Source organism: Athene noctua, chromosome 10 (genome assembly GCF_965140245.1).
Source record: "Athene noctua chromosome 10, bAthNoc1.hap1.1, whole genome shotgun sequence".
Taxonomy (NCBI): domain Eukaryota; kingdom Metazoa; phylum Chordata; class Aves; order Strigiformes; family Strigidae; genus Athene; species Athene noctua.
The window spans coordinates 12,322,446-12,345,994 of NC_134046.1; the positions used below are offsets into that span (position 1 = coordinate 12,322,446).

At 42.7% G+C, this 23,549-nt stretch overlaps 1 protein-coding gene across 1 annotated transcript in view; it reads left to right on the forward strand.

Annotated features, from left to right (window-relative positions):
• The window catches only part of ITPR1 (inositol 1,4,5-trisphosphate receptor type 1), a 170,770-nt gene that overhangs the window by 120,249 nt on the left and 26,972 nt on the right, over positions 1–23,549 (forward strand). Inside the window, exons 44-53 of the mRNA XM_074914301.1 lie at positions 2,922–3,102; positions 3,716–3,969; positions 9,376–9,576; positions 11,656–11,766; positions 13,083–13,178; positions 13,910–14,032; positions 15,042–15,146; positions 15,978–16,170; positions 19,962–20,084; positions 22,964–22,969. Coding sequence (XP_074770402.1) covers positions 2,922–3,102; positions 3,716–3,969; positions 9,376–9,576; positions 11,656–11,766; positions 13,083–13,178; positions 13,910–14,032; positions 15,042–15,146; positions 15,978–16,170; positions 19,962–20,084; positions 22,964–22,969 — 1,393 coding nt within the window. The remainder of the gene's footprint in view (positions 1–2,921; positions 3,103–3,715; positions 3,970–9,375; positions 9,577–11,655; positions 11,767–13,082; positions 13,179–13,909; positions 14,033–15,041; positions 15,147–15,977; positions 16,171–19,961; positions 20,085–22,963; positions 22,970–23,549) is intronic.

Below are 23,549 nucleotides of genomic sequence, written 5' to 3' on the forward strand. Positions count from 1 at the left end.
GTTGAAATAAAATACTGTTTCATACTACATGATTTTAGCACTCTGTAAGGGCAGACTACTGGTCCACTGCTAGTGTCTTGAGTATGAGATGAAGCTCCTATCTTCACTTGCCTTCCAGATAGCTTTTTCTCTGGTACCTTGTACCAGGGTAGCCAGACATGGTCCACATACCGTAATGTTATGGGTCACGCTTCCCTGCCCTACAGTAGGCTTCCAGATCACACATCCCAGCTGGGTGGTGGCTAAATCGGGGGGTCTGTCTGGGAGATGAGGAGCCAGCCTGGCACCAGTTTTCTTGGGGGACCCTCGAAGGGACAGCTGATGTCAAATGCTCCCGTGTCAGCAGTACGTTACAGCGCTGTTCTTCGAAAACACGCACAAGCGTAGAGGTTTGCTGTTCTCTTCATTCCAAGCCACTCTCCTAGCACACTTGCTCTTTCAGCAGTCTTGTTTGTGGTTGCATGATGTCTGTGCAAGCCAGGACCATAGCATATGGTAGTCTAAAATGGTCACTCTATTTCCCTTTTTAAAAAGGGAGATTTTTCCCATTTTTTGCTTTGAGGCTATATCTGTAAATAAATTTTAGGATTTCTGTCGTAATTATCACCACCAATTACCTGCTCAAGCGCAACTTGCAAGATCACACCTCTTAAAATACAGTAGCTTTGATAGCTGGCATGTGGTTGATTCATATGTGTGAAGGTGTTAGGCATCCTGACCTAAACTGAAACAATCATTTAGTGACAACCATTGAATATATGCACAGCACGCACAAGAAAGCTTTACTGGAAACGTTCGTTTCATTTGTTTTTTTTTCTCTGAAGTGCAGTGGAAAGTCAGTTAAGAAGCTTGAAAAGATGACAAAATTCAAGCCTGTCAGCGAGTAACAATTACTCTCATGTGAGGTATTCAGCATAGTTCATTTAAAAAAACCTTTTCCTTCACCACTGCTTCATCACAGGGAAACTTCTCCTGTACCAGGCTCATGAGATGTGCAGCCAGGTGACAACCATCGCCTGCCTGACAAGCAAATCATGCTCTTTTTGAGAAAAAGGTTACCCTTTCTAGAACCAATGGTTTATGCGCTTGTATCTGTAAAATGTTATCATCGGTATGCTTGCTGTGGTATACTCTTAGAGTAAAATTTTCAAAATGCAAAGCGGATAAAAACTTTTCCTCTGTCTGTACTTGTAGCCACCAAGTAAGAGACTGCTTCAAAGGGTTGGCTGTCTAAATAACCCGACCCTGGGTTTGGTTACTGGTCAGCAGCTCTGGGAAACCACGTTAATTATGACTGTAATTTGATGGTATTCTGTCCACTACGTCTGGTCAGGTCAAAGAACCAGTTTAGAATTTAAAAAATGTCTGGATAAGTAAACTGTCATTCAGAAAAAGGATGTTTTTATTTGGGTATGTTTTATGAGGCAAAAAAAAAAAATCTTGATATAAAGTATTGGATCAGAGAATAATTCTACAAATACTCATAAACAAATTGGGTACCCAAATCATCTTGTGTTATGTCACAGGGCCTAGCGTGGTTTCTGTTGCAAAAACTTTGGGTAGAGGGATCTCCTGCAGTGCCCTGGCATGTCTGTGCTACTAGGCTGTTTGGATGTCAGGAGAAGGTACCAGCACAGCTGGCTTTGCAGATGTGGGACACCCATGCTGGGGGGTTCTCCTTTCCCTTCTCTCTGTTAATCACTAGAAGTAAGGACAGACTCTTAAGACTTTACCTGAGATGCTCAGGGCAGGTAGAAGATATAGCAATGGTGGGAGGGGTATCTCATGTGAATATTGACCAACTTCTTTAAATAGTAGTGCTCCTCCTCTGTCTGTAATCAAAGACACAACTTTATTTGTGTTTCAAAGTCATTCAGCGCTGTTCTGACTGCAGCTGCTTGGGAGTGATCAAAGGCAGGCGTAGCAGAGACGGCCTTGTGTGCTCCGCTTTGTAGAAAAGCGGGCAGGATATATTGCTATTCCCATTTTAATTTGTTTTTTCAATAAATCAGGCTTCATTCCTATTCATCATGTAAAGCTGTTGGATCGTGAGTCGCTGCAGAATGCTAACTAATTTCATAATACTCTGCATAAGGTGACCCACTTACAAGTTCATCCTTCAGTCGTGTTTAAGCTCTGGTCTTGATTTATGTAACAGCATATTGGTTTCATCAGGAATTGTCTGATCACTCACTGTGTTGGCTCCTTTTTGACCTGTACATGATTTGTATTCTCCTCAATTTTAGGAAGAACTTTCTGTCTCTGTGCACATATGGGCAGAAGAACATTAAGAAACCTTCATAAAAGTAGTCAATGCTTTGAGTCTTTTTGTCACTTAAAGATATATTAGAGTAGGAATTAAAAGGAGTTTGAAGACATCTGCTGTGGACAGGACAATGGAAACTTAGCACAAAATGTCCCTCATTATGTTGTCTTGTTTGTACATTTTTGGACTGTGATTTAACATTGACTATTGCATGTTGTGAGTCACAGTCCCTTTGATTTGAGGTCAGGAAGGCAGGACAGTTCTTTTTCCTCTGTATTTTGCTCATACGCTTTTGTTTCTGAGCTGAGAATCAAATTACAGGTAATTCCATTGTCCTTACCTTACTTTAATTCATTGTATTTACTTTAATTCCTGTTGTTGAGAGAGAAGTGTGCTGCCTAAATGTATTATGGGTAGTGTGATTTATTGCATACACTTTTCTTTAAAAATATATTTGGAAGTTGTTAATAAGGGAGTTAACGTAGCTGAGAAACTTGGGTGTACGAGTACGAGTTTCCATTGCTCTAGGTTTCAGTTTACTGAAAACTAATTAACCTCCCAGTCCTTCAGGATATCATGCAGTGCAGAAGGGTGAAATAATCTGTATTCAAACCTGTGTATGAAGATACAGATCCTGTCCCATTTTCTTTTGTAGCATTCGTTCTTCTGCCGACTGACAGAAGATAAGAAATCTGAAAAGTTCTTTAAGGTTTTTTATGATCGCATGAAAGTGGCACAGCAAGAAATCAAGGCTACTGTCACAGTCAATACTAGTGACTTAGGAAATAAAAAGAAAGACGAAGACTCAGACAGAGATGTACCAAGCAGGAAGAGAGGTAATCCCCAGTTGTTCTGTTTCTGAAGTGACAAGGGAGTAAAATGCTGTGTTTTGAACTCATTTCAATTGATGCAATAATGCTCTGATCTCTGATCCCACAGAGCAAAGTTCAGAGATCAGTGGTGCCCTGGCTTGGGATTTCAAGAGCTTCATCCCCTCTTCATCCATTTGTGAGATTGTGCTATTGAAATGATGAAAAGTATTTCTGAGATGAGACTCTGCCACCTTGTCTATCATGACAAGCTGCCCCAATCTGATCTGTAGTAGCGACCCTGGACTGTGGGTTGTGGTCAGTGCCTTCTCTAACAATAAGTGGAGAAATCCTAATTTTCTTCTATAGCAGGTCCTTTTATCATAACTCCTGATAGTGCTAGATGTGTGTGCCCTAACCAATTAATACCAGAATTTATAACTTTAACGTGGTTTGCATAAAAGGTACGAAGAGAGTGACATGATATCCTTCTAAACTCGAGACCCTCACATCACACTAAACATACTTACCAGAAAGAACTGGCCTGTGTGTGAAACTGTAATGGGATATGTGTGTGAATGGATTTTCTGGTCCCCTTTATTCAGGTTACCTGAGGAAGATCTGTTCTTGTGTGTTTTAGTGAGAGAGCCTATGACCCAAATTACCGAGGAAGTCCGGGATCAGTTACTGGAGGCCTCTGCAGCTACAAGAAAGGCTTACAACACTTATCGGAGGGAGGCTGATCCCGATGACCATTATTCAGCAGGAGAAGGAGCACAGTCTGCGGCAGACAAGAGCAAAGATGACCTGGAGATGAGTGCTGTGATCTCAATAATGCAACCCATTCTGCGGTTCCTGCAACTGCTCTGTGAAAACCACAATCGGGATTTGCAGGTACAGCAGGCATGCTTATGTTGCATCAGTCCCACTAATCCCATGCCTTTTTAAGTTGATATATAACTGACCGTTTTCTTTGACCTTGAAGAAAATCCAGTAAAAGTATTCATACTTTGCTGGGCAAATATAGGGAAGTCCTATTACCCAGTGTTCAGTGGCCTTTTCACTGTATCTAAAAGGTGGTGGGATCAACTCTCGATGTGGCTTTTTAAAAGTGTATACTGAAAGCAAGTGTTCTGGAGTGAAGTTACTGATCTACTTTTGAGAGGGGAAGGAAAGAAAAATAAAAGTCACATAGAAAAAATGAGAGCATTTGGACCTTGGTTCCAGCAGCCCTCAAGCATGTGCTTACTTTCCAGTGAACAGGTTCTCCTGGGTTTTCATGGACCTGTTTGTATGCACAGAGTTGGAACACAGGATGGTATCAGGAAAGCGTCAGCTGGAGTTGAATCTAGTGAGGGACATGGAGGGCAACAAGAGGAGCTCCTGGGTTGTATCTGGGAGACCAAGGGACTGCTGCTGAGTGGGGCAGAGGCCCTGGTGATAAAGGATGTGGAGAAGTCCCAGGGGCTTAATGCCACCTTCACCTTGCTCTTTACTGCTAGGACCAGACTTCACAAACCTTAGGTCCCTGGGACCAGAGGGGAGGTCTGAAGCAAGGAAGATGTACCCTCGCTGGAGAAGAATTCGGTTAGGAAACATCCAGCAAGCTGAATGTGCGCAAGTCCTTGGTGCCTGGTGGGATGCCCCAAGCTCCCTGTGGAGTGCTGGGGCCAGTCCTGGGCTCCTGAGTAGAGCCAAGAGTGTCCAAGGTGATGGAGGACTGGAGAGGCAGAGAGAGCTGGAAGGGGTTGGCCTGGGGAAGAGAAGGCTCGGGCTGTCTCACTGTCTGTATAACAACCCAACGGCGGGCTGTGAAGAGGACAGAGCCAGGCTGTGCTCCGTGGTGCCTCGTGACAGGGCAAGGGGTGCTGGAGTAGACAGTCTCCAAAGGTCCCTGCCAACTCGGCTGTCCTGTGATGCTCTGATGTGTCTGTGTAATTTTAAATAGTGAGCCCGGAACTTGTGCGTTAGTAATCTTATCTAGCGCATGCCTCCACAGGAGATAAGATTTTTGCTTACAGACGGACTGCAATTAACGGGATTTTTGTTCAGCGTAACCACTGCTGCTGGATTAGATTTGAATGCAAGCGAGGAGCTGGTGAGATGCAGTACAATGTACTAAATGCCCTCATAAAGGAGGAATAATTGCCTTGATTGCATATTGTTGTACAGCACGCCAGAAGTGTAGGACCCTGTGTGAGTGCTTTTCAGACCTGCCAAATCACTTCCGCTGAACTCAAATGCCCTGCTGCTGGCAACATAGGAAATCAAATCTGTATGGTAATGTTCCTGTGCTGTGAACATGTAATTCCTTTAGCATTTTATAGGTGCTGAGGTTACATACATGAGAGTTTCTCCTAATTTTTTTAAAAAACTATTTGATCTTTGTTTTGTTAAACAATTTTCATGCCGTTAGCGATGTCGGAGACAAGTAGGACGGCAGTTTTATGTGGCAGTAATCCAAACCGCATGCACATGATCCTTCGCTGCTGCTGTCTTTGGCTAGGCACTGAAAGCTATAGGAGCAAAATTGATTTCACGCCAGCGCAGAAACTTGGCCTGAGCTGTTCACCATCCTGAACAATTAGATTTCCCAAACAGCAGGTAGTTGCATTCAGCAATAGAAGAAAAAGGGTTTTTTTTAAATTTAAAAAAAAAGTTGGGAGGAACAAAACTACAATCATCTTGATGCTTGCCTTTCTCCTCCAGCCCTGGAGGAGAGGCAGAAGTGTCTGAAGCTTCAAGATCTTTGTGTCTGCAGCTAGTATGTTGTAACTGAACTCCTTATCAATATTGCTAATGGACTCACTGCTTAAAGGAAAAAGTAAGACCTATTCTGGAAGCTGTGTGTCTTCCAAAATTGTGAACGTTAAACTTGAATTAGAAGTGAATAGGAATCACCTGCCCAGTGCAGTTGTAGGTTTGGCAAACCCAAGTGTTTTACAAACAGTTAGCAATTGTGAGTTGTGCAAAAACAGGAAAATGCGAGTCACGCCTGTAAGAGTTGATAGGTGTTTTAGATGAGGAGGAAGTCTTTGTGAAATGGCTTAGAGAGTTGCAATGCTATGCCTTTTGCATCACTTGGCTGTTCGCTTTGCAGATAAAACTTCAGTTTGTTCAACATTGCACACGGTCAGTATGCTCTCCCCCTCCAGCTTACTCTTTGGGTCTGGAGGAGGAGTTGCAGTATCTTCTTCAAATTAATGCAAGGACCGGGGTGGATGCTTGAGGATGTTTTGTTATCCACTTTAGGCTGAATGCATCAAATTTTGCTGTGGAATACTCTTGATAGCTCTGTTTCTCAGCACGCAGATCCTTAGGTGCTCTTATTAAACTTGTATTAGGTCTGACCCTTGATTCTGTGCGAGAGCTCAGCCTTGAAAGCAAAGCTGTCACAGTTCTGAATTGCTGTAGCCAGCCTGTTGTTTGGTCTGGTTTGGCTTGGCTACAGCCCCATCAGTTTCCTCACGAGGTCTTTTCTGTGCTTCTCGCTTCTGAGCGAAGGTGTCCCTGTGTGCTACAGAAGCAGTCACGAGAACTGAAGCCCGTGACAAGCTGAGTGAAGCACCCGGGGAACGCTTTGCTGTAGGCGCCTGGGCAGGTCATACCCCACAGCCTTCCACACTGCCACAGCCAAGCATGCAGCTTTAGCATTACGCTTTAATATCCCATCTTGCTGGGAAAAATAGTACTTCAGTTCTTTCTTTCTTTCTTACCATTATTTCTGTGAAATAAAAATATTGTAGTAATATGCTAGCCAGTCATGCTCAGATTAAAGGTCTAAGTTGTAGGTTAAATACAGCTTTTGTGCAAAAAAAGCAGGGATTGGTACACCTTTTAACATTGGATTTAACTGTTTCTTTTATTCATAATCCCTGGAGACAAAGCCTAGGTAGTAACAGCTCTGCATGCTGCAGGAGGGTGATTCAATAATTTGACTAGTGGAGCAGTACTGGTGCATGCAGAGAATGAGCTGGTTTAGGTCACCATGTTTGAGGCAGGAAGTGTGTGCAAGAACTTTATAAGACAAAGAGCAAGCCTGTATTCAGCAAAAAATGCTTTGCCTTACCTGATTGCTTGTAAAGAAAAATCTGATCATGTGGAAATACCTCTTTACTAAGACTTTCTTTTTATTTATCTTATTTCTTTGCAAAGATTTTCCAAATAGGGATCAGCTTTCTGCTAAAACAAAGACTATCCAAAGAAAACATCTAGGTTTTTGGGGGAATTACCCACTTAAATGATAGAACTGTGCTCCTTCCAAGGATTCTGTGTTCATCCCTGCTTCAACAAACCAAGCCAGTATTCTGAAGGTGGCCAATTTTATTTTTAGTGATTATGTTTTAGGATACTCAGCTTTAGGCTGTGTACAGGGAAGCAAAGTCACCAGCCCTGACATGCCGTAGAGGACTGGTTGCAGATGCTGCCTCTGTCAGTGCAGCTCTATCTGGTCACGTGTCCCAGAAATGAGGAGGACTGGGATCCCTAAAAGCAAATAGTAGCATGAAGTCAGCTAAATATCTCCAAAAGGTCATTCACAAAGGCAGGAGCTTAAACACTGTCTGACTTTAAGTGCACTTCATCCCATTGGGAAGTATTTCTCTCTCAACTGAGTATATGGGATCCTTAAAGTTAGGTGACATGAATGCTCTTTTACTCATTTTCTCCTCAAGATCCATCAAGGTGCATATTTTTCATATGTTCTAGCTTAATCTGCAGCTCTGTCGTCTTTATTCTGAACGCAGGGTCTTGCGGGTGATGCACACCTCAGGTTCCTTCCCACTGAAAGCAATAGGATGGCATGTTCAGTACTGAAGAGTTGTGTTCCCACGCTGTAGCCTGTGAGATGTTCTGGATGACAGAAACTGCAGAGCTCGATCTGTACCCACTGAGACAGCAACAGACATTCCCTGGGGCAGTTTCTCACAGTGCAGTGGGGTCTTGTTTTCTACAATTTTTTATTTCCCCTTGTTTAGCCATCTGATGTTGTCCTCCTGCCTCTTGTGCCTCTTTCCTTTGTGTTTATTGACTTTGAATCAAGAAGCTAAGGCTGGTATAAACCTAGCTATAACCAGAATAAATGCCATACTGCAGCTGGGGAGCATTTAGTGTCATCGCTTTCAGTATTACCTGTTATTTTTGCTTTTTTCCTGGAGGGAAGGCACAAGCTCAAATTTCTGTAGCATCAACTTTCTATACTCTGACAAGTTAATCAAAAGTCAGGATGCTAAATGAGCAATCAGTTGAAATGTGCTGAATCACTGTCACCTTTAGTCTGCATTCATAGACAGCGTTTTCCTTTTTTAGCTTAGCCTTCAATTGAATCTGGCAATTTCTCAGTCTGTTTGCCTTAAAAGACTTAATAGTCTGACGCAGGCACTAGAGGCAATCAGTTAACGGTGCTCCTCTGCAGCCTGGTAGCAAAAACCTTGCTGGTTCCACAGTCCTATGCATCTTGTTTGTCTGAGGGTTTTTTTTCACCTTTGACGTATTTTGTAACGTGCTAGAATTAAGCTAGATAGGATTTCTCCTGCTAAAACTTTGAGGAAAAGAAGGTGGTGGTGGCTATCCATTTTTACAGCACACGGCTGGGAACACAGACAAACAGATCTGAGTCCCTGCGAAGTTGTTTTTTATTAATTGTCTTTGTTTTGGTTGGGTTTGGTTTATTTCATTTGGAATATGGGAGTGAGGAAACCTGTTTAATCCATGTTGATAAAACTGGCGTTTCGTTTGAGGAGCTGCTCTTCATCAGCAGCTTCAAACAGGGATTACGATAATTATGTGGGAAGAAATGCAATTGAGAGAAACGCATTTCAAGACGCCTTCCTTCAAGGCATGCAGTCAGGTGCCTCCGTGCTGCTTGCGCAGGCAGTGCTGCTGTGAAGGCAGAGCCAGGGAATTCCTGCTTCTGTCTTGGGAGGAGAGAGCCTGGAGGGATGGTTAGCAGTGAAATGTAGCAGGTAGGCTGGAAGGAAAGCTTCCAGGCTCAGAAGGGCTTTTGGATCCACACTGAATGGCCTATTCCGTGTTGAGTTTCAGTGCTCTAATGGATGTGCTCTCTTTATTGCTGCTTGTCTTCTATAAAATTTGAAGCCAACAAGCTGCTCAAGAGAGCAGTGTGTTGCAAGCTAGCCCTGGAAGAGGCTTGAATTGCTTGTACAGGCTCCAGTGAAATTAGAGCAATATATATTATGCAGTGCAATTGTGGCTTGATGAACTTAATAAAATGTTATGGTTAAAACATCAGTTTGTATGCTTTTTTTTTCCCTCCCGTCCCACTTTTGACACTCCCTGCAGAATTTCCTACGCTGCCAGAACAACAAGACTAACTACAACCTGGTGTGTGAGACGCTGCAGTTTCTGGACTGTATCTGTGGAAGCACAACTGGTGGGCTTGGACTTCTTGGTCTGTATATAAATGAGAAAAACGTAGCACTGATCAATCAGACGCTGGAAAGCTTGACTGAGTACTGTCAGGGGCCTTGCCACGAGAACCAGGTAATACATCCATACATAGCTGTAGAAAGCATCACCTTTCTCCCTCCACCTGCAGCGTGCACTCTGCTGGGCTTGGCTTTGTCTGCTAGGCTCGTGTTGTCTTCTTACAACGCTGCTCACTTTACTTGCCCTACAAAGGGGTCTGGTTTTGGGGTGGTTTTTTTCTGTATGAACTCATAATAATCAACTTCTGTTTCTTAGAGCCTCTTCTGAGGAGTTGAACCACTCAAAGCAGTAGAGATTTTTCTGCTTTGCTATGATTTAAGTTGTTTTATTAAGACTTGACAGACAGAGTGGGGAATTTTTGCACTCAAAATACTTTGTTGTAAAAATGATGCTAAAACCAAGCCCTTCCTGTCATAAATGAGGTCAGAAGTGTGGCTCCCCCAGCCTGACGGGAGAAGGTTGAGCTCTGTGTCTTCATTAATGAAGGTGATAACCATGTTGAGGTTATTTTCAAACACTGTGTTGTGTGTAGAACCAGGCGTGTGTCGCTGCTGACTGCCTGTGCACTTGCATGGGAAATTGGCAGTGGTTCCCAGTGAGCACAGGTTAGGTGCTGGTGGGGACCCCCAGGTGTCTGCTGAGGGAGAGGCAGCCTCTGCCAGCTCCCCCCAGATCATACTCGCTGTCAGCAGTATGTTCTGTTCTGAGCAGGAGTAACTGTTTTAAAGCAAGAATGGCGGTTTAAGTAACCGTGATACAGGGTTACAATGAATAATGACAATAATCCTGTTGGGTGATGCAGTTACTGACCCACAGATGGACTTGGTCTGCTCTGTGCCTCGAAGGTTGAATCATCAACAGGGAATATGAGAAGATACTTTGCATAAGCAGGAGTTTTTACGTGCTCAAGAATTACAGTTTGCTCCAGTGGGAAGGGGCAGATGTACTGCTCAGCTCATGCTCTTCCACTTCACCTTCCCGCAGGTTGTACAGTTATGTGTTAGAGCAGCGTCACCAGTTAGTTGGGCCCATTTCTTCTGCCTTTGGTCTAGATGTGACTCTTGGTACAACTGTTTCAGTGAGTCAAATGAAGTCTGTGAAAGTCTAGAGTAGACCATACTAAAGAGATAGCTACCCCAAAATAATTTTCCAAGCTCTAGCTGCTCTGTGGCATTGACTCAACAAATAACACGTGCTCAGTGTGTGTAGAGACGACTTTTCCCATGGGGCTGGCATGACCTGTGAAGTCTTTTGTTCTGGGGTGGCTCTCAGCTTTCTAACACGCAAACCTCTGTTCTTACAAACATGGATAGCTGCTTATCTCCTCTGTGTGCCTGCTATTTGAACCATAGTATGGTACAGAAAGACTGGAATATGATTTTTTTAAAAAACTCTCAAGAATAGCTGTCCTTTGAAGTGCCTTTTCTTTGTGCACTCAGATGTAGTTTACAGCCAAGCTAAACATAGTGGGGGTGACCTCTTGCATAGATATGATTTCACCTGAACATCGAACACATGAGGCTGTACATGTCAGTTCATAATGACAGTTTCTCTCTGTTATTCAGATCGGATGGAATAACAACCTTTAGATATAGGTACAGTTCTTCACAATGGAGCTTGATGACAGAGCAGGGCTCTGGATGTTGAAGCCAACAAGCTACTGTCTGTACATTTTAGTTACAGACCATTTTAAAGGCAGGGTTAAAGGGTAAGCAAGGAGGTTATGGAAATTCACAATCTTTGGTTAGACGGGACTGAAGTAGGTGTTGATTGGCACATCTAAAATAAAGAAAACTCTCCCTAATCTTAGTAAAACAGTGTTCTTCCTTAGCTATGTGTTCAGCCTGGATGCTTTGGCATGTAAACGCTTCGTTTATCAACTGTGTTGCTTTCTGCTTCCTGAGGCTGGGTGGTTTCAGTAGGACATACCATGGCTGATGATAGGAAAAGCTTGAAAAAAAATGCCTTAATCTTTTGTTATTCCACTGACTGGAGTTTTCTGTTCAGTTATCCATCTCAAACAGCTTACAGGGTGATGAAAGAGGTGACTCTTCTGTTCTGGCTGGGTCACCAGCCTAGGCTCCATTTTTAGTGTAGACAATTGGTGAAGTTTGATGAATTTTCTTTGGACAGAACTGCATTGCTACTCACGAGTCCAACGGTATTGACATCATCACAGCATTAATTCTCAATGACATCAACCCTTTGGGAAAGAAGAGGATGGACCTTGTGTTGGAACTAAAGGCAAGTGAATATTTTGTGTGATCCATGTTAACAGTAAGATGAAACATAATTTTATTGTTGGAATTATGTGGGTGTTTATTATATCCCAATATTCATAAATGCCAAAAAATTATATGCATCAGTGAGCTGAATGCAGTGCCCAAATATTGTTTGTCACAGGTATTTAATCTTTTAAATGTCTGTGACAGTTATTTCATCTTTTAAGTGACATGGAGCCACCAGTTTTCAGATGAGGGGATGCAGGCAGTCAAGATACGCTGAGGAATTTTAAAATAATTTCCTTAATTCCTTTAAAAATTTAAAGCCAATGAAAACTTCTCTGTTGTTGGTGAGCTTTTACATGTACAGTGGAAGTAAAATTTCTTGTGCTATGGCTAGTTTCCTAATACTTCATTGCAGTTGTTTAATCAGTTGATGTTTAATCATCAAGAATTTTTTAGGACTGTTTATATTAATGCTGGAATAATTAGCCCTGGTGCTGGTTTGAAAATACCCTAGGAGTTTGTCTTCTAGCAGCAGTAGTCACGGAGCACTCCTGCTTCAGCATATGTTTTAGAAATGTTTCCTTTCTGACTTACGGTCTTGTCTTATAGTGCAATGTCTAGTTGCTTTCCGTTGCCGACTCACACCATTATTATGGGTAATGTGGGTTTTTTATTATTCTAAATAAAAAATGCTTTTAGACACAATTAGCATTATGCTTCAAAATTAAATACTTTTATTGGTTTTTATTGTCAGTCATGATGGATTTTAATCTTAATTGTTCGTATTAAAGTAGTCTGGTGCCTTGTGGTAGTTTCCCATTTCCTCCCACTTATTTTTTGGCATGAGCAGGTCACAGAATAATTTTCAGTTAAAAGCAGCGAAGCACATCTGTGTCTTCAGCCTTGGCTGTCCTTTGATTTAATCAACAGTATCTTGAGTAAAGCTGAGCTGCACCATCTTGGAGTTGAAAGCTTGTAGTAATGCTGCAGTATCTTTAAAACAAAACAAAATAATACAAGTTTGAAACCTCAGCGTTTCAGAAATCTGAACCTTCACTTGGGTTAATTTGATGGCCCCCAGTAAGTAGGGTTTGGGAAATAAACTGATAAAAAAATCTATTGATGTATAAATAGTATTTCTGAATAATTTGAGGAGAGGGGGTGCTCAGCAGGGTGAGGCTGTAGGAGCCCTGCAGTAGGCTGGCTGGGAGGCTTGTACCTGTAGAAAGTGGATCTCTCGAGCCCTTCCGGGCAGTGGGGATGGGACCGCTCCAGCTGGGTGCCCTCGTTTTCAGTGGGGCAGTGATTGGTGCTGTTCTTCCCTCCCTGCAGAATAATGCTTCAAAACTGCTCTTGGCGATCATGGAGAGCAGGCATGACAGTGAGAATGCGGAGAGGATCCTCTACAACATGAGGCCCAAAGAGCTGGTGAGTCCCTGGGTCACTCCAAAACTCCCAACTCCCTTCAAGCCAGGTGGGGGGAGACCAGGTGGCCGTGTCTGCCCCACCGTGCTGCCAGAGGTCTGTGCAACTGGAAGACCCCTCAAGGACTTGGTTGAACAAGTTCAGTATCCACAGGGCATGGGTCTGCCTACTCCCCAGGCAGCACAAGCGATTGGGGATGCTACAGAGGAGGCACTCAGCATCCTGCATAAGGCAGGGAAGGAGCATCATCTGACACTTTGGAATCCACATGTAGAAGCCCTCTGCAAAAGAGATCGAGAGAAACAAAATTTTATTGTGACCTAAAAGCTGTTCAGTAGACTGTAGCAGGCTTTTGGGCTGGTTAACGTATTAATTGGTAAAAACACAAACAGGAGATTCAAAGTACAACTGAAACACTGTCGGCTTGTCTTGGTGCACGTAGCTGCAGCAGGGGCTGGCAGTCAGAACAGGCTACAGAGTGCAGCAAGGGTGGCCCGGAATATATTACCTGGAGGGGAATGTGAGGTTTTGTTTCTTGTGTCAGTGAGCTGGACTGAAGGTGCTGAGTTCAGGTCTCCTGTCTCATCCTGGATGTTGAGAAGCCCACTGACCTTCCTCCTGCATGTACACGCTCAGCTCCCTTTCACCTCTGAGTGCCCAGTATATACTGGCTGCAACAGACTGCAGCCCTCAGCCTGGGCTGTCTCTTCATTGGCCTGTGTCTGTCTTTCTAGGTGGAAGTGATCAAGAAGGCTTATCTGCAGGGAGAAGTAGATTTTGAGGATGGAGAGAACGGGGAAGATCTTGCGGCATCTCCAAGGAACGTGGGACACAACATTTATATATTAGCTCATCAGGTAGAATTCCACCTACAGCTTTTGTAGCACCAAGTGTCACAAACTGTGAATAGCAAGAGATGTGCTTTACCCTGAAATTGTTTTAATGGCTCACCTCTTGAGAAAAACTCTCTGTACCTTCTCTTTTTATCCGAGAAAATTCCAGTCCTCATAGAATTTTCTGTTCTGATTCCTTAATATAAAAAAAATCTTGGAGATTTTTTTAATAATGGGAAGTAGGCAGGCTCTTGACCAAGTTTCTGAAGACACGTGATGCAAGCTTTTGGCAGTACTGGGGAGCAATGTATTATTTTTCAGCTGTATCAAAGGTTACTTTATACCCCCAAAGAAATTCTGCTTGGATCAATTAAACTGTAAGCAGAAATCTCACTGTTTCTATGGTTCTTGCTACATTCTCTTTATGCTGGAGCCAGTCAGGTTTGTTGTATTGATAGTGTGGTGTTTGAAAGGTAAAAGACTTAAGGGGAAAAAAATATATTGAGATCTACTTAATATATTGATGCTACATACATCATTCTGTTAGAGACTTTTTGTTCCTTTAGGATCTGAGGAGAAAGACCATCACTCTGCTGTAAGATGAATTTAGAGCATCCAGAAGCATTTTTGGAGCAGTGCTCTGTGCATCTGCTTTTCAAATGTTGCAGATTTTCTCTTCCGACCCTGCCTGGATACTTGTGTGATTAGCACACCTTTGAATTAGGGTGGGTGTAGGAGAGACTGAATGTGAATGTTCAAAAAGTTTCCCAAGTCAGGCAAGGGGTGGGAGAGGATGGGTAAAAGAGGAGTACAACACGGATATTAAAAAAAAATACATATTTGAATCATTCTGACTTGCTCCCAAAATAGAGCTGCAGGGTGTCTGGTTGGAATAGAACAAGCCTTCTGTCAACTTTGCCCTTTCTTAGCAGCTGACTGCATACTATTTCTTTTTTTATGCCAAAAATCAGAAATTTAATATCATAGAGAGACATCTGGTGTCTCCCACTCCCTTTGCATTCCTTTATTTTAGTTGGCTCGTCATAACAAAGAGCTGCAGAACATGCTGAAGCCGGGAGGTCAGATAGAGGGAGACGAGGCTCTGGAGTTTTACGCCAAGCACACGGCACAGATTGAGGTACAGGGAAACCGGTGGCTGCCGGGAGGGGTTGGGGGGGTGATCTGCTGCAGAAAGAGCCGCTTGGAAGAGAAACGGTGGAGTTAAACACCGGTTACATTATCTGTGATATTTTGATTGAACTGACTACCTGTGTGTGGACTGTCATCTTTGACATGAGAATATATGTGTACTTATTTTTTTATTTTATTTTTTGACAGCCACTGGGGGGGAGCTATTTTTGAGCTGTCATGTGTGGGCTTTAAGATGGAGCTGAGCAGAGCTCTGTTGGCAGGAGGAAGTGTAACTTCGCTTCTGTTACATTTTGGCCGGTACTATTGCTGAATCCATAAAGTTAGTGATAGCTTTTGCCATTCTTTCTGTATTAAAATGACAATTTGGCCTGATGCACAATCTAAGAGGCTTTTTAAAAGTAAAACACGCCCAAATACAAAGAGTTCACAAAACTCTCTAATAAGCAGTATAAATATAACTATTATTCCTCATACTTGCCTTTGCAATCTGTGGCTAAAATTTGCTGAGATTCTTGAATTGGGTGACCAGATTGCTCTGAAATTCAGCACAGCTTTGATGCAGGATTCACCGGGCCTCTTGGAAATCCCAGCTAAGAACAGTATTGCCAGGATAAAGACCACAGCATAGAAATTATCAGTCTTGGAGCTAAATGTAGGCCTGCTTTGAAAGGTAAATTAAATGAAGTCTCTATCAAGCTGCTGTTCTATGGAAATGTGTCCAAGTTTCTACATGTAGTTGGTTTGAAAGGAAGGGAGACAGACCAAGAAATAAAAGCACTTCAAAACTAGGAAGAACTCTAATGAGGCTGCTATTCAGATTGTCAGGTCGGACCGTACCATGGAGCAAATCGTCTTCCCTGTGCCCAGTATCTGTGAATTCCTCACGAAGGAGTCCAAGCTGCGGATATATTACACCACGGAGAGGGATGAACAAGGCAGCAAGATCAATGACTTCTTCATGAAATCAGAAGACCTCTTTAATGAGATGAACTGGCAAAAGAAATTGCGAGGTAGGTTGCCTTTGCCAGTATGGTTGTGTGGAGCGTTACCAGCAGAGCACTGAGGTCAGGTTTTCAGAGTCTGAAATATTGACTTGGTAGCAGATGGTTCCCCAGTGTGGCAACAACCTTGATAATTGTTTGAAAGAGTCTTCTCCTCTGCACGGTGGCAACATGCTGTAATGAAGTCAAGCTTAATGCAAGAGCAATATGGACCAACTGGAGGGGATCCAGGGGAGAGCGGTAAGAAAGATCACAGGTCGTCTTTTTTAAGATCCAACAGGAAGGAGCAACTTTGTGGAGGTTTAGCTTAAATGAGAAGGCATTTGGTGGCAGGGAGAAATGGAGAGGGGACAGCTGAAGAAAGCAGCGGTCTGTTCTCCTTCCCTGCGCTGGATACACAAAGCAGTTCTCCTTGAATGGCAAGGAGCAGTAAAGCTGGATAACGTAGCGTGGATTGATGGTATCTCCAGCAATGGAGGTATTTAAGAACAGGGGTTAAGCATGCGCTTTCCAGTAATAGTAAAAGTAGAATTTAACCTTTTTTTGGACAGGGAATAGACTGGCAGACAAGCTGATTAAGTCCTTTCCAGCCCTGTGATGCTAAAGCATCTGAAAGCAAGCATTTTGAAGCACTGCTTTTCCCTCTGAGGTTCCCACTGGCAGCTAGGAAAACTTTTAAATTATATTTTAATTCATACAGTGCCACCACTTCCCCCAGTAAACTTTCTAACTCATTTGCTTAGATTTATTCTTTTTAAATTGATTTCTTGTTTTGCTCAAGGAGAAACATTGCACACAAGGCGCAGCTTCAGTGGGCAGTGATGAGTGGTTAGAGTTTACCAACATGACCCTGTGCAATGTGAGAGATAAAGCAGTTATTTCCTGCTCAAGTCAACATCTGCCATCTGATACCCCTGTTGTTCCCCGTGCTTGAACCAGCTAAACTCCAGTTAGTGCAAAGGCACAGACTGGTCCAGAACCACCTCCTAGAGTGAAATGCAAGGGTGGGCTTGTGCTGTAACCTGCTGTGAGTCACCGAAAGCTGCCTGCTGGCCAGGCACCCCACAGCAGCATGGTTAGCAACAGCTTTCTTCCTGACAGAGGCCTTGCTGGGACTCTGTCAGCATTGCCTGTCATAGGAAAAAAATGAGGTGGGAACGGACCTCTTGACCTTCCACCTTGTGAAAATCATTTTTTCATAAAATTATTTCACTTGTTGCAGCTTCTGACAATTGCATTTCACCCTTTCACTGTGCACCTCCAGGAAGAGCCTGGACTCTTTCCAGTTTGTTTCTAAGGATGCATGTGCACAGTTCACACTAGAGCTGATGGTGTTATATATTCGGTAATGGAAGCTCAGTATTTGCTTCTCATTGTTGGGGTGTATATGTGTATATATGTTAATAGATCTTTTAACAAAGAAAAGCAATTGTAATCATATTACTTATATTCGTCAAAGTCACAGATAAGACCGCTTGAAATGTGGTCAGCTCTACTGAATTATTTTTCATGTGTATGAATACTAAATAGAGTGGAGCTATTTCCACTGAACAGTGGATTAGTACTTCTGACAGCATCAAAATCCCCAGGAAGCTGCTTCCTAAAATGACTTCTAAGACCTCTATGAGAAATATGAGAGTATATAACATCCTAAACAAATGGGCAACTTCGTCTTTGACAGCATCTGTAGACTCCGTTAGATTTTGTTGTTTGAGTGAGTTTAATTGCCTCTGAGGCTGTGTCCAGGCAAGCTGTGAGGACATCCATAATTAACAGGTGACCACAAATTAATCGAGATCCACCTGCAGAAGTGGAGAAAATTGTTTTTGTCTTGTAAGAAAAGAAACATTTAGTCTGTCTTCTAATATTCTGTTCTTGTTTAGCCTCTAAATGATATTCTACGTTTATCCAATTGTTTCTCACATCTTAAATACAGATAAAACCACAAAAATTGTGGGTTTGAGGCGTGACCGGCTGGCAGTGCCCTGTGTTGTGCTCATGTGATACCACTTACAGTTTGTTCAAAACTGAGAGACTTTTTTTTTTTAAAAGTCTTCATAAAGACCTGTGTACTTCCCCCTTAAGCTCTTGGTGCTGGCCAATAATCTGAGCACCATAAGTCTCCCAAGGTCTTAATTAAGAATTCAAATGAGCCTGCCAAAACCAAGCAGAAGTGCTACGCAGGGCAGACAGTCTGTGCCCATCCCCAAAGGAAGGTTTAAAGTAAAACCTGGAACTTCATAATGACCTTTTGTATAACAATTTCATACAAATGTATTCAGCTTGCTTCCAAATTCTTCCAGTTAGAATGAAGTTGAGAACAAAAATAATACAGAAACGAGTGTATGGTGTATTTGAAACATTGCTACAGTGCATTTCAGTGAGGCTTAACATGTGCCTGGCTAATTAGGTGCAGTGAAGCTTGTATTCTCACAGTGTCGGGGTACCTTTTTGTAGTCCTTTCCTTTTGCATTCAGCTGTTCAATACATTTTCTTTTTATGTGCATTTCAACTCAGTATAATGAGGCATTGTATAAGTCTTTTAACCCATTTTTTTTTGCTTAGGATGCTAGAAGAGGTGATTTGCTGAAGAGAGGTGGTGGCTACTGTGAGGCTCAGAATTGCTGCATTCATTAGTTTACTCTTCAGCCCCAGAGTTTGCATTTTCATCTTTTCCCTAAATTTCACTGTGAGATTCTTTTCCTTTCTCTCTGATATCTGTACATGTTACCTCCTTCCAACAGGGAAGACATTAGTTCTTTCCCTTCTTTGAGAGCATTTTTAATGGACTTTTTTTTTTTTTGCCACCCTAGATTTCAGGAGTACACAGTTTGCTGTACAATAAGCCTGCAGGAGCTAAAATTGGGGATTTTGCCTTGATGCGGAGGGGATTACCGTAAGGCAGCTTCTTAGCTGTCCTTGTTGTCTTCTGGTCTGCGACTACTTCGGAAAATGAAGCTTTTTTGCTTTCTGTGCCTCTTGATTCTAGCTACAGAGATTATTAAAATTAGGAGTCTTTCTGCAAAGTGTTTATATGTACCGTTAATAATTTAAAAATGTGCAGCTGTTTAACTGTGCGCTTAGCTGTGAGCAGATGTGCTTGTGTCCTTTGCCCACGGGGCAGAGGGAAGCCAGCCGAGCTTCGGCTCAGTGGTTACTCTGGGGCTCTATGGGTCTATTATCAGCTTGAAGCAAAGTTGTCTTGGCAGCTAGTCCCAAACATTTTAGCTTTACTGCTTTGTCGCCATGCTGCATTTTGTGTCCTAATTGACCACCTTGCACTGTCTTTGCTGCATTTTTTTTTTTCTAGCTTGCTACAGCAGAAAACATTTGAAAGTGGGCAGCATCTTGTGTAGGTGAGCTGCTGGCAGCAGCATAGCTAGGAGGGATAGGGCTGAATCTCACCATGGATAACATGTAGAATTTTTTTCCTCCTAATTGTTCTTTGTGTGACACTGGGTACTAAGTATATTATTAGGGGAAACCTGAAGTCCTTGACCTCTGGCATTTCTGAACTCGTTCTCATGCTGCTGCTAAATAAGTTCATGTTTGAAAATACTTTCCATTTTAACATGAGTCCTTTGCCTTGAAGCACTATCTAGGAAACTGCAAGTACCTCAAAGATAAAAAGTAATCAAATAAACTTCAGAATAACCCCGGAATATTACTGCTGTTAATGTTGTGCTTTTGGGCAAACTGAAAATAAACTGAGTTTTAGTAAAGATTTTTTTATATAAAACTCTTTTTTTTTTTTTTTTTTAAATGCTCCATTAAAAAGAATTATTTTTTTTCTTTTGCAGCTCAACCTTTCCTATACTGGTGTGCTCGCAACATGTCCTTCTGGAGCAGTATTTCCTTTAACCTGGCTGTCCTTATGAACTTGCTTGTGGCATTTTTCTATCCATTCAAAGGAATTCGAGGAGGTACCAATAATTAACATACAAAAATATGTGAACAAATAAGGTATAATGAGCCAAATTCTGTCCCCCACTTGAGTCTCAGCATCCCTCTTTACTTCAGTGGGGATAGTAGAACAGAAATTAGTTTGGGGTTTTTTTAATTGCCTTGATTTAAATCATGCTGCTATAACTTTTTCTTGAGGCATTTGTAAGGAAAATGTAGAGCTGTGCTTTTTCCTAAGGGGAAAAAAATTATCGAAGACAGACATCCACCTTAATTACTTGACTGTTCTACTTTGTTTTAAAGTTCTGTAATTAAGTATTGAACTACAAATGTGAGAAATGTTAATTTGTTGTTTTCTTTGAGCTTGTGTTTCATTAATGCCATTTTCCATAAAACTTTCGGGGTAACATAGCACTTCAGGCGGTCTCTGAGTGAGATTACCCTGTGTTGGCAGGGGAGGTGTATGGGAGCAGAGTGACCTGCCTCATGCTATCAGAAATCAATAGGGGATGCAGAAAAAGAGCCTGTTTGGCCTCTGTTACTGTCTCTTCTATGAGTCTTACCCTACAGGCACTTAGAGCAGGGATTGTCCAAGGGAGGGAGGAGGAGTGTGCCAGCTGTGTCCCCGGGCTCAGAGCAACCGGCCACTCCGAGGTTCCTTGCCATCGGCGAGTAGCGCCTGGGCTTGCTATCATTTTCTAACACAAAGCATGGGTTAATGCGTACGGTTCATGGGGGATTGCACAATCCTGCTGTAATAGGTCTCATGGAAGTCGCTTTTGATTCAAACAGCAGGTTTGTGTGACAGCGATGATTCTTAGAGCCAATTCAGTAAATACTCCTGGTAGAGTCCTGATGAGTTTCCGCTGCTCTTCCTTAGATCCAACCTCTCCCAAGAGATGTACCCCAGGGCAGGTCAGAGGGTGGAGCCACGTCAGCAAGAATCTGCAAATCTAGAGGAATATTCTTGTGAATGCCTCTATCATGTTTATCACTTGCAAAGCTGGTATAGAGGCAAAGCCTGGGTAGGAGCTTCTGCCATTTCCCTGTCAACTGGAGTAAATGAGGACCCCAGCAGTAAAACCTCCTGGAGAGAGTGATTCATGTTCAAGCCTTCTCTTCCCTTTCTTTGAGATTCATAATGCAACAGGGCCAATTAGATGCTTATCTTTTCTGATCAGACTTTTCTCTGCCTCTTTCTCCTGTTCATGGCTAGCTACAGAACCCAGAGACTGTGCAGCTCAACAATAGCAGTAACTTGAACGTAAGGCAGTTATCAGCTGAGCTCTGCGTGTGTGGCATAAAAGCGACTTCACCCTTTTTGCATCTCACCAGTTAATTTAGACTGAGGAGAGCCAGAGTTTTGTCCAAGTAGTGGTTGATAGCACCTTATGGTCTCAGAGGGGTTAAGGCAGTGGGCATGGAAAATTGCGTTTAGGGGTTCTCTGTCCTGATAAAGCCTGTGAGAAGGTACGGGATATTTTAGACCAAATTCCAGTGTTCCTGAGAGGACGAAGAGTATAGTTACCTTCTGCAACGTCGGGCTGTGGTACCTCTGCGTCACACCCTGGCAGCAGGCTGTGGGGCTACCCAGATCCCGTTCTGGCCGGCAGTTTGTTGAAAGGTTTTTACAAGTACGAAGAGCAACTGAATTTTCCATCTCTAGTTTCAAAGATCACAAGTTAAAATGTAAAGGTCTGTATTTATGGCTGCTAGGAAAGCTGGTAATGAAATGTGTGTGTTGAGATTGCAAGTTGCAAGACTGGAGGGATCATTTGGCATTTTGAAGATGCCCTACCCTACATACTTAAAATACCTTATCAGGTAACTTTTTGATAAAATCTCTTCCTCTACTAGTTACAATCAAAAAAGAAAAATAAACACATACATGTGTATTTTATATTTAGCTTTAGGAAGAAAAGAGACTCTTGAAAACAGACCGTTTGGGGGAAGTTGTCAGTGTCTTGAATTGCTCAGACATGGTGAACTGAGCATCTGATTAGCATCTGACTGTAGCAGAAGCTGTAAAACTTCTGACTAGAGGAGCAGGAATGAAACTGGGTGCCTGGAATTTGGTACTGGAATGGTGAGAATTCCAGAGAGAGGGAGAGCTTCCTACCGGTTACATGTTCCTCCTGCCCACAGCCCTGTAATGGACTCCACGTGCCCACAGCAAGCCTTGGACATTGGGTTGGGTGCAGACAGTTGATGTTGAGTGACTGCTGGCTTGGTGATATTTGTTTGCTAAGGGCAAAGACTCTGCTCCTAGTCTCTCTTCATCCTCGGGAAGGAGAGACGAGCCTGTGCCCTGAGCCCACCTCTTTCCTGGGGGGTTCTCACCTGACCCAGGTCCCCCTAAGGTCTTGTGTTGTGGCACTGCATCCCTCATGCTGCTGGGCAGCCTGTGGTGTTAGGCCTTCCCAAGGTGGGTGTTCCAAGCAACAGTTGAGGACTTCATTAACTCTAGTTATTTTTGTAGGCCTGCTGGGAACTGCTGAAACTTGTGAAAGCAAATAGATTCCTGTGCCATGGGTGGCTTTATAATAGCTGAGATGTTCAGGCACCTGTACAGGCACAGGCAAGATCCTTCAGGATCTGCCTCTCACGGCAATTCCCAAGTCATTCCTAAATAAGCTTCTGTACACATTTTTCTCCCTCCCCTCTCTGTGGTGTTTATCGTTCCCATTCAGGTGACTCTGTTTCGAGCTCTGCACCTTTTGCTGTTTGACAGCTCAAGTAGCAGTGGCAGCATTGCTCTGGGATCCCAAACTCCCTTCAGACAGCGGAAACATCTGTTCAACTTTACGCTTATTAAGTTTTAATTTCCATCTATCCTCTGCTGTCTTTATTAATCTACAGTGATTTGGAACAAAATTAAATGGCTGCTCATGGTAGTCAGATGAGAGTAATATTTCCTAAGCCTTCTGAATTTGGGCAGGGGGAGGAAAAAGCTCTCAGTGAATATCTTGCCAATAAGACATAACAGTCCTCTGAGTATGTACTTGCAGAAGGGCTGCAGAGTGCTATGAAATTTGGGGGGTCTTGCCTTTTTGTCTGTTGAGGAACCAGTTGCTTAAAGAAAAACTTTTTTTTTAATGTCAGTTTTAAGAAGGAGATGTCTTTTATATTCTGCATAAACTCAGGGTAAATGGTATTTTTGGCTAAGTATTTTTTTATGGCTCTCTGAGAAGTATATTTTTAGCAACACAGGCTTGATGTTATGTAAGCAGACAGTCTCATGGGACAGTCTAAATAGATCCAGAAATAGCAAGAGATGACAAAAACTGGTACGAGGTTTTTGACCAAAAGCATAATAGGAGAATCTGCTGTGGATCTGGACCTGGAGGAGTATGTTGTCTGTCTTCACCTACCCATTCAGTGCCTCTACAGAACGCATTAGCAAAATGCCTCTCCTTTTCAGCATTCAAGGTGTTTAAGTAATAAACACTAAAATGAAGACTCCTATAATACTGGTGCCTGTAATT